We start from the raw sequence: 11279 nt of genomic DNA, 5'->3' as shown, positions 1-11279 counted from the left end.
GATCCCCTTATCATGCATACAAAATGTTGCAAAGTTTATTATTCCTGCAATTTGCTAGCGTTAATAATGTTTTATAAGTATAAATGTATAATTTGTTTGCCTTTTTCTTAATCTATAAATTATTCATTTGTTTTAAGAATTTTGATGGATTAAGTTATTACTTATCTGGCAACGTGGAAGTTGTCTTTCACGTTCAACTCGCGAGGAAAGTGAAAATTTCAAAGAACTTACGAAAACCCAAATTGATAGTAATTTTTATCAAGAAATTTTACATAATTGTTTTAGGGGCTTATTAAGAATATATTTGTAATCTAATTGGAATGCGAGAGTAAAATTTGAGAGCGGTCGGTTAGATCTAGAAAGGTGCTGGATGTGATTGACAGATAGCAGGGCAAGGCAGGGGACAGACATTAGTAATAAAAGGTGAAGAAGATATTGTCAAAGACGGGCGACTTCGGGAAGTCAGAACTGGGCCGAATTGAAAGAAGCAGATTAACCAGTAGAAGAAATGAAGTTACTTATCAAGAACAATTTTAACTTATAGACGACAAATTTAATATTTCGAGGTAAAACTAAACATAAAAGCAAACAAAAGGAAAATATATGTTTTAATTGTATGAATTCATAGCATATTTAAGCAAGACAAAGTACAAGTGAGCAAGGCAGGAAGTGTCAAACAAGTGCTGTGCGGTTGACGACACGAAGAAGTGGTAAACGATAGAGTTGCAACAAATACCAAATAAGGCCAGGACAAAGAATATCGTAATTTTAAGAGCTTGATAAGTTGTTTAATACAAACATTTTGTGCTCGTTCACAAATAAAAGCAATGGATAATACCGCAAGTGCCATTGTTGAACAGCAAAAATTAGCAACAACACAGAAATCAAAGAAAAGGCAGAAGAGTAAAAAGGCAAATGGGAAGGTGCCAAATAGCAGTGCACCAAATGACTTGCCGGATGTTGCGAAGGACATTGAAAAAGTTACGGTTGTTAGTGGCGCAGAAGAAGTCACAGCGAATGGGATTTCCGAAACACTAAAACAACATTTACACATTACAGGAGATGGTCTACAAATAAACGGCACTGTTGGAAAGTGCAGCAGTCATACTGCACAGAATGGGCATCATACACCCGCAACCAATATTACACACAGCAGCGCGAGGACGGCAATTGTAAAAACACAACAGCAACAGTCAGCCTTGCAAGAAATAACAACGTCTGGTGCTTTGAAAAAATCAAAGAGTAAAAACAACAAACAAAAGAACAAAGAAGCTAATTTTGAAATTGAAAATCATAAGTCATCACAGACAAGTCATAATAGCAATGGCGAGTCACCAGCACTGACATACACAAGTCCAATGGAAGAAACACGCAAACCAACGGAAGTGGATAATGTGCAACTGAAAAATGGTTTCCATGATTTCACTAATGAACAAGACGAAGCATTGCACAGTAAAGAAACGCAACAACAATGTGTAGTCAATGCTGAAATAACTAAACCTATAACCAACAATACTGAACCGAATATATTAAAATCTGCAGCGGCGAGAGGAGTGGCGGCAACTGCAGCGGTATCAATATCTGGCACCTGCCCACAACACAAACAATTGCCCACACCAACGGTGGCACAACCAAATACTATATATGCTAACCCTCCAACTGCAATACACAATACGAACAACACTGCCAAGCAGCACCCAGACGATGCGCAGCAAACTGATCAAACTAACCCTAAGGAAGCGCCGCTAAGCGTGTCAACAACGCCCGCACTGGCTGTGACAACCGAATTGGATTTGAGTAATGTGCAAATTGAGTATAAGGAATATGAATCTGAATTGCAAATGCATGTGAGTGCGCGGTTTGTTGTATATATATTAACAATTCATTGATATTTTGTATAAAGCGTAAATTTATTTATTTTTATTGTTGCAGGACATAATGCGCTTAATACAAGCCGAATTATCGGAGCCTTACTCTATTTATACGTATCGTTATTTCATATACAATTGGCCGAAATTGTGTTTTCTGGCAGCGCATGGCAATGAGTATATTGGTGCCATAGTATGTAAGCTTGACATGCACAGAAACGTGAGGCGTGGCTACATAGCAATGTTGGCGGTGCGTAAGGAATATAGGAAACTTAAAATTGGCACGACGTTGGTACAAAAAGCAATTGAGGTAAACTGGAACAAGTGTGCTTGTTTTTATTATTATAACTTTTAATATAATGCATTTTTCAGGCCATGCTTGCCGACAATGCTGATGAAGTTGTGTTGGAAACCGAAATGCGTAACGTGCCCGCTTTGCGTTTATACGAGAACTTGGGTTTTGTGCGTGATAAACGCTTATTTCGCTACTATTTAAATGGCGTTGATGCGTTGCGTTTAAAATTGTGGTTTAGATGAGATTGTGTTTAGTTGAGTTTCATTGCCACATTGCATGCACACAATATAAATACATATGTATTGAATTATAACATAATAATTTGTATGCGAAGCGAATTCGGTTGAGATGTTCTCTTTCACTTTTACATACATACATACAAATATTCATATTTAATTGAAAACAAAGCAAAACAACAAAAACAGAAAGCAAACAAACGTAAATATTAAGGAAATCAGAAAAATTATATGAAATATTAACTGCAAATATTTGGTTTCTGTTATAATTTTATTTTTGGATCTGACTTATAAACATTTGCTGTAAGCACTATAAATATTTGCGCAGAATGTCAAATTGGCCGAATTTATGTGTGTTGTTATTCCTAAAAGTCTTTTTTTCGTTTCAGAATGAAATGTGTATTTTAGCTCTTCCTTTTTCCGTTTTCAGTCTTAAAGCCTAAAACGAGCTTGCAGTAAAAGGGAAGCTATTTTAAGTCATAATATAATGATAGTTTCTGGTGTATGATTATTAGCTGATATTTTCAGCATAAAACGAATTGCGTTGTTTACGAAAAGTGTTTCTTTGTTAAGTAACTTAAGTTTAATTTATTTTAAGTTTTTTTGCAGCTGATCTTTTAGGTTTAATTATAACATTAACTTAAATTTATTTTTAACTTCAGCTTTTGTTATGATTTTCTGTTGTTTTCCTATTTAAAAAGAATATTATTTTGCATATTAAGTTTTATTTTCAATTGCTTATGAAAAATGTCTAGTGCTACTTAAAAAGAAAGCTTTGTAAATAAAAAAATAACAAACATGCGACATGTTTTATGACTTAAATGATTTTTTTCATATAATAAATAAACAAATATGTATATATTTTCGTGCTAGTATTTTATAATTAATTTTTATTTTTCATTTAAAAAATTGTACTTTGTATACTTTTAGGCGTTAATTTTTTAGTAACGGCGCATTTGTGGGGTCTAAACATATTTACGGAGAAAATTTACTAAAGTATAAAAAAGGATTAAGCAAAACAAAAAAACTGTGGAGAGTGAACCACTGAAGCAATTATTTATTTGCAGAAAACAACAAAAAATGGAAATAAAAAATAAATTATAAAACAATCAATTTATTTAGTTGGAAAACAGAGCTACTAAATAAACAAAAAAGTAAAAAATTCTTAATATATTAAAAAAAGCATTAAGTGTAACACAAGCATATTAGTTTCGAGATATGCCACAAAAAGCAGTTGTTTGTACATACAATATAGCATTAAAAAAATTTCATAGCGACATTTTGTGCAATGTAGAAATTGCACATAATATTGTAAATATCATTGCAGAAAAATAAATACAAAATAATAAACACGCAAATCATCTCTAATAATTAATAAAATTAAATAAATTTTGTTTGACACAAATTCCACACATGCATTCATAAACATGCGTTGTTGCATTTGATTTTGTGTGCTATAGTCAAGATAAACATATAAACACATTTACGTATGGCGTAGAAAATAATAATTATTTTCATTAAAAATTAGTTTAAAGTTATTTGCCTAAAACAATTTGCATTAAAATGCATAACTGCATCAAATTTACAGTTATTTTGGGTAAATTTTATCGATAACCACTTATCGGCACTATTTAAGCCGCCATTTTGAAGGAAGTAAATTTTTCAAGGCGTCAGTTGGAGCGCGTTCATTTGTGAAAATTCTTATTAGTTTCTTAATTTTAACGTTTTAACTAAGCTTTTTGTGCGGTTTAGTACGGCATAACACTGTTTTGCAACGCATAGAGTGAATTTAATAAGAAAATCTCCAATTAAACACTAAATGCTAGCAATTTGCAACAATTCGCAAGAACAATTTCTGCAATGACTTGTGTTGGAGTTTTGGTAAAGTTGCACAATTAAATGCTATATAAATTTAACTTATTAAGTACATTGTATATAAATTTAATGAGAATTAAACAAAATTAAAAGCTGTGCGATCATTAAACACATATTCGAAACGAAGCCCGAGGCTGAGACACCTCAGACACACATGCAAACATACATGTGTGCAGCCTCGTACATTTGAAGGACGTTTACTGTCAAAGTAAGGTTAAGTGAAATAAATAAGAAAAATATCCAATTGGTATAATGCGAAGGCATAAAATAATAAATAAATGTGAAAAGCATTAAAAGTGAAAAAAATTCTATATACATAAGTGAAAGTAAATGAGAAAAGTTAAATTTAGCAAACAATTAATATGTAAGTTGAATCTTTTATAGCAATGTCTTGTAAGTTAGCATTAGGAAATATTTGTGCATATTCGAAAAAATACTAAATAAATACAAATATATAGTGTCATATGTATACAACAAAATGTAATAAGATAAATGTGCTTATATACACCCCTACTAAAAAGTGAGCTAAATATTTAATGCAATAAGTGTAAGGAAAGAAAGTGTTGATAATGATAATAAATTAAGCAATGATTACGAATATTTAAAATTTCATGCCGTCTAATCAATCAGGTGAGTAAACCATTGTGTTTATAATTACATTATTAAATATTTTAAGCATTTCTGGTAGGATATATTTTTCTTAAATTGCATTACTGCAGTGTACAGAAATAAACTGTCGCCAATCCAATTGACAATAAAAAATATGAAACATTTAATATTATTAGAATATTTTGAATATATTTTATATGAATTCATATTAATTTTTATAAACATTTAGTACATTTGGTGCGGAAAACTTGTGCATATTAAAAATTTGGAATGCATTTCTTTTTTATCATTTTCGAAAACATTTTTTTTATCACAATATACATATAAATATTTAAAAACTGTTACTTAAAAATACTTAAAACATTCTCTTCGTTTGTACTTCTCAATGAGGTATTTTCGCTATAATTCATTGAACTCAAGCAGGTATCATATATTATTTTTATGATAAAATGAGAGTATCAAACGCATCACGCACTTGCAAGGCAGTACGAAGATCACATTGTCTTGCTCAAAATCATATTTCCCAATAACGTTCACCACGACTAGTTAATTAAACCACCTATTGCAAATAAGCAGGAAATCTGAGTTCAAACAAAATAAAAAAAATTGTATTTAAATATTTAATATAAGATAATGCATTTTCGCTATACCTTTGTTGTAATATTTTTGAATGATTCATAGCATTGTACCCCAATATCACTAGGACTTTTTGTACCACTTCACATATAATATCTTTTTGTTTCTGTTACTATCCGTGGTTCCAGCATATCTGCACAATTTGTCCAATTATTTAATACTAATTCAAAAAGAATTCAAAATATCCAAGAAGTGTGATTTAGGCATTTTGGCGACATGTTGCCACTCCGTGCTGTTATTTTCTAAGCTAAATATTTAATACTATTTCATATAATTCAAAATATCCAAGAGGTGTGGTGTTAGCATTTTGGCGACATGTAGTTATTGTCCGTGTATTAATGGCTAATCTAAATGGTAAAAAAGGAATATTTATTTATCTTTCGCATTACTTTTACGCCGGCTCTTCTTCATTTGTGCTCCTCTTCTTGTTTAATCATATAATTTTTACCTTGCCCTCGCTGTTGTTTGTGCAAGAAAACAATGAAGAGATCATATACTAAACAGAAATATATTTAAGCTTATCCTTTTGTTTTCATTTGTTTTCTAATTGGAAAGACTTTTTATTATATGTGCACAAAGTAAGCAAATAAACATTTTTCTTATTCCTCAAAGGATAGCAATATGCCAATACAATGTAAACAAAAACAGCTGTTGTAAATGTCACAATCAAGTTATCGTTACTATCGATAAGTTACTAGTGATGGTTTGATTCGTAACATATGTTTAGTTATTGGTATAAAAATTCAGCAACGGCTATCGATAGTACGCAGAGGTACATCAAGTCTAGGGCTGCAGCTCAGTGTAGTTGTTATCGGTATATTTGAAAACAGGAAACACACGAAAGCCGTTGCGTCATTGTTTTGTGTTTGCCGGCGTTACGTTTGAAAAAATTTGAACACGTGTGCATAAATTCAAATAATAACCAAGTAAATTTTAATAAATTTACAAAACAATTTTTCTTTATTAAAAAAAAATATATATAATAATAACTAATGAAAGTAATATTTTAATCCATAAATAAAAATACATATAATAGTTTTACAATTTATAAAAAGAAAAATAAAGAATAATAATAAAAATTGTATTAATTAAGATTTAATTTATTATGAAGTTAATTTTTCATTTCGTTTTCCAAAAGTGTTATATATGTATATTAGTATTTTTTTTATTTAAAGCGGAAGTTTATGCATGAAAAATCGCACAAAAATTTTTAATTTTTATTATGCAAAAAAAAGACGCTGACCTGAATTTGAATTTCATATCGCATTTTAAGGAAATGAAAAAAAATCATGCGATACATTAGCCTACATACAATTATATCCATGCGGTATCAATACTTCCTACCTAACAATGGTACGTGCCTGCTCAAACAATCAGCTCATCCACATAAATATTAATGTATGTGTATATGTACATATGTATGTATATGTTCATACACATCACCTATTTGTTATGCGATTCGATCAATCGTACATGTAACCTCCAGTGTTTCTGCAAATGTGTACCATATTTGATTTCCCCATTGATTTTGTTGCAAAATTGCATTTTAAAAAAAGTTGGTATATTCTGATAACGAACATACATATGTATATAGCTTGCTTGCTTGCTCTTTGCGTATGCACATAATGTAGCTATGTACTTATGCTTGTCCCGCAAGCATGCCTGTTAAAGCTGTATAAATGCATTCTATTTATCGGAAACTCGATAGATTGTGCAATCTCTGTAAAACGAATTTAAATTGCATTTAAGCGGTTTTTAAGTATAAGACTTAATTAAAGTCGTTGCCTTCAGTTTTGGACATCAATTAAAATGAGAGAATATGGCGTCTATTCTATTTGTACTGCTGTGCATATGCGTCAATTTTTATGTTGATTAGCACACATTGGAATGATTAGTGCATGGCGCAATGGCTGCAGTGTATATTGTTTTTGTATATAGGAAAATGTCTTTTACAAACTGCGTTTCTTGCTAATTCGTTATATTTTCGCTATTACTTTTAAATTTCATCCCATTGGCGTTAAAGTAAATCGAGTGTGTTAGTGTAAAATATAAGCTTACATGCTCTATGAACTCACGCGATTGCCCATTGGAATTTCTTTGTGTGAAATTGTTATGGTAAACATGAAAAATGCTTGTGATTTGCTCGAACGTAGCAAATATGTGTTATTTATTAAAACAAAATTAAAAAAAGAAATTAAGGAATAAAATTCAATGACTTAAAATATTGTTATTTACTCAGTCGTTATAAAAATGTGTCTTTTGTATTAAAAAACTACAAATTAATAAAAAATAATAAAAATAAATATAAATATTAAAAAAATATTAAATATAATAATAATAAAAATATTAAAAATAATAATTAATATAAAAAATATTAATATTAAAAAAATAATTAAAATAAAATAATAAAAATAAAAATAAAAACAATAATAAAAATCTGCAAACTTATTTTTTCTTTAAATACATACAAAATATATATGTAGGCGTACCTTTTTTTGTAGTAGAACAAGAAAATATTGGCATATGCCGTTGTTAACCCATAACCAAATAAATTTCAACGAATATTCGCATAAACAATTATAACGTTAATTCGTTAATTTTACCTTAATTGTTTGTATGTATGGTATATATGTATGTATGTAGTTTCTCATACTCAATACCTGCACAAATCTAATTTTTTAATTGGCCATTAAAATAAAATACAACAAAAACTAAAGCATCCATTTAACCGCTGCCCAATTTACCCATTACGTAGCCAAATTACTTGAATTATTGTGGGCATAACATGCAAACATTTTAATTACTATAACTGAATTATGAAACTTGAACCACCATCCTTTTGTTGACTACTCGCCACTGACAGCTGACTGCCGGTTTCTTGGTTGTCCGTTGTGAAATGGTGAAATGTAACGTCAAAACAACAAAGAAACAAAATATAAATAAAAAAAATTACTGTAAAATTTTACACTCACTTATGCCTTTGAGTGGAAACATTTTTTCCATGTAAAACGTAAAACAAGTGGCAGACCCATAAACGAACATATGAACATGCATTTTCCAGCTGATTGGTTTATTGTGTACGTCTGGCGACTCGTAGTTGTTGATAGTTACATAGATAGTTGTTGATATAGAAATGTGTATGTGTGTGTTTTAATGGATATTATGTTATATTTTTTATTATTTAGTATATTTTTAAAAAATTTGCCATAAAATTATAAAAAAGAAAGCTGTCAGTGTTTTTTTTTTTCAACAAAAAATAGTTTAAAACGCGCTGATGCGTTTTCAAATATGTTTCGAGAACACAGCATTTTTGTAGATTGTCAAAAATTGTTTGATTCCCTTTACCGTATTTAAACTTTACTGACCGCTTCTTTGCTCCCTTTCTTCCATGCGCTCCGCACAAGTTAGCCAGCCTCTAAAGTCTATTATTTCAGCTAAAATAGTTCAGCAAAGGCTCTGGCGCCATGCTCGTAAGCGTTGCTATCTTTCTAAGTGATCTCATAACAACGCTGTTAAATGCCTCACTTATTTCTGCCAGATGTTTACTTTCCTATAAATTGCTATGCACGCATAAATCTCTAGTACTGGCTTTGGCAGTACATATGCAGCTATGCGCTGCAATTTAGAGCAATAGCAATTTTGTCTCTGCATAAATAGAAAAAAATAAAATAAAAATAAAAATTGATGCTTTCGCGCATGAAAATAAATTGAAAAAAATATATATCAATTTAAATTGGCGGCTTGACAGATGGAAACTTATCGACAACATAACAGCACATGCGGAAGTTTGCTTCAATGTAAATGAAGGCACAAACGAACAGCTGGCAAAATAAACAATGAAAACCGTTAATTTCAGCTGCAACGAAGCTATAGTACTCTTCACAGCTTGTAGCGCTGCCTGTGACTATAAACTATGCCAACTTTTGTGTAGATATCTTGTCAAATAAAAAAGTTTTCCATACAAAAGCTTCATTTTGATCATTCAGTTTGTAAGGTAGCTATATGTTATAGTGCTCTGATCTGAACAATTTCTACGGAAATTGTAGCATTATCTAGGATAACAATCCGTACCAAGTTTCGTGTAGATATCTTGTCAAATAAAAATTTTTATCATACTAGAACGTGATTGTGATCATCAGTTTGTATGGCAGCTATATACTATAGGGATCCGATTTGAACAATTTCTACGGAGATTGTAGCATTATCTAACATAAAAATCCGTGCCAAATTTTGTGAAGCTATCTCGTCAAATAAAAAAGTTAACCCACCCCCCTTGGATCCGCCCCTGCTTCCACCTAACATCCTTAAAATTTATAAATGAACATGACAACGGCAGCTGTCCGCGAGCAATATTATTTTGAAATTTTACTGTTATTATACCACTCAACAGTATTTTATTTATTTTAAAAAATCGTACAGTGTGAACGTGGTGTAAGCTTTCGTTTACTTTACTTCTGAACATTTCGACATGAATGGACATAAATATCAAATATTTGATAACCACAAATCAGACCCATACATTGTGCCATTTTTATGAAGGGTTATTAAAACCGCAATTTTTGACAGTTACACAAGTGCAACAAAAACAGTTGCATGGTGTGTACACATGTATTTTGGGGCAACAAGTGAGTGGAGAATGTGTCAAAGCAAGTTGGTTGGTTGGATTATAATGACAAGACAATAAAACACATATAAAGATAGTGCGCAAATCTGGACCACTGCCAATAGATGAATGGTTACGGCGCGCTTTTGCAACGTTGCCTGACTTAAAGAGCAGGAAAGTTATAAAAATGATAATAAAACTTAAACCATGCTAGATTAATTGGTGCATTGTTATTTTATAGAAGAGTTGCCAACTGTTTTTTCTATATTTTTTAAAGAAATAATTTAATAAAATTTAAAAAAAATTGGTACCAAAAATCAAAAAGAAAAAATATAAAAATAAACATTTTTTTTTTAATTTAAAAAATTTTAAGTTAAAAAAAATTAATTTCATTGCAATAAAAAGGAAAAAATATTGATAAGGAAAAATATATGTGTTTTTTTAATTTTTTGTAGAAAAAAATATTAGCTTTTTTTGAGAAAAATTAAAAAAATTATAAGTTTTCAAATAAATATATTTTTTTAAATATGTTAAAAAAATAATATTTTTTCTAATCCCAAATATTTCTTTTCCTTTTTATTCTTATTTTATTTATAATTTAGAAAAAAATAGTTTTTACGGAAAAAGTAAAAAAATTAGTTTTCTAAAAAAATAATTTTGAAAGAAATATTTACATATGTATGTATGTACATATGTATGTATGTATATTAATTTAAATATAAATGATTTCTAATTTTTTTTTAATAATTGTCTAAAAAATATTTATAAAATATATAATTAATTTTCTAAAAAAATAATTTTTTAGAGAAAAATAAAAAACATTTTTTTATTTAATTTCGAAAAAAATATATTTTTTTCTCAAAAAATATATGTATGTATGTCTATCTTTTTCTAATAAAAAGTAATTCTTTATTTTTATTTTATTTATGGTTTAGAAAAAATTTTATTTTTTTTAGAGAAAAAAAAATTGTTTGAAAAAATAAATAATTAATTGTAAATAAATAACTAATAAATAAATAATTTTTAATTGTTTTTAATAATTTTATAAAAAATATTTAAAAAATATTAATCTAATTTTTTTAAAAATCATTTTCTTTTTTAACTTTTTATTTTTTCTAAAAAAAATGTTTTCTTAAATATATGTATGTACATATGTA

At 29.3% G+C, this 11279-nt stretch overlaps 1 protein-coding gene and 1 long non-coding RNA gene across 2 annotated transcripts; one reads left to right on the top strand and one right to left on the bottom strand.

Annotated features, from left to right (window-relative positions):
- The first annotated feature begins 152 nt into the window (after positions 1-152).
- LOC126760245 (N-alpha-acetyltransferase 30A-like) lies at positions 153-2649 on the top strand. Its single transcript, XM_050475729.1, has 4 exons — positions 153-566; positions 629-1847; positions 1933-2178; positions 2241-2649. The coding sequence occupies exons 2-4, from the start codon at positions 828-830 to the stop codon at positions 2403-2405; spliced, it is 1431 nt and encodes a 476-aa protein (XP_050331686.1). The 5' UTR covers positions 153-566; positions 629-827; the 3' UTR covers positions 2406-2649.
- A 2227-nt stretch (positions 2650-4876) lies between these two features.
- On the bottom strand, positions 4877-6157 carry LOC126760249 (uncharacterized). The gene is made up of 3 exons (XR_007667179.1): positions 5968-6157; positions 5534-5866; positions 4877-5464 (listed from the first exon to the last, which is right to left on the bottom strand). It is a non-coding gene; the product is annotated as an uncharacterized LOC126760249 (long non-coding RNA).
- Positions 6158-11279: the final 5122 nt, after the last annotated feature.

The sequence above is a fragment of the Bactrocera neohumeralis genome, chromosome 5 (assembly GCF_024586455.1).
Source record: "Bactrocera neohumeralis isolate Rockhampton chromosome 5, APGP_CSIRO_Bneo_wtdbg2-racon-allhic-juicebox.fasta_v2, whole genome shotgun sequence".
NCBI lineage: Eukaryota > Metazoa > Arthropoda > Insecta > Diptera > Tephritidae > Bactrocera > Bactrocera neohumeralis.
The sequence above is the reverse complement of the archived record's forward strand: the minus strand, read 5'-3'. Positions and strand labels throughout refer to the sequence as shown.

Bases quoted from the DNA above. Each gene is read 5' to 3' on its own strand.
- LOC126760245 (XM_050475729.1), top strand. From the start codon at position 828: ATGGATAATACCGCAAGTGCCATTGTTGAACAGCAAAAATTAGCAACA. The intron at 1,848-1,932 runs GTGAGTGCGCGG...TTATTGTTGCAG, and splicing joins AATCTGAATTGCAAATGCAT to GACATAATGCGCTTAATACA. The intron at 2,179-2,240 runs GTAAACTGGAAC...TGCATTTTTCAG, and splicing joins TGGTACAAAAAGCAATTGAG to GCCATGCTTGCCGACAATGC.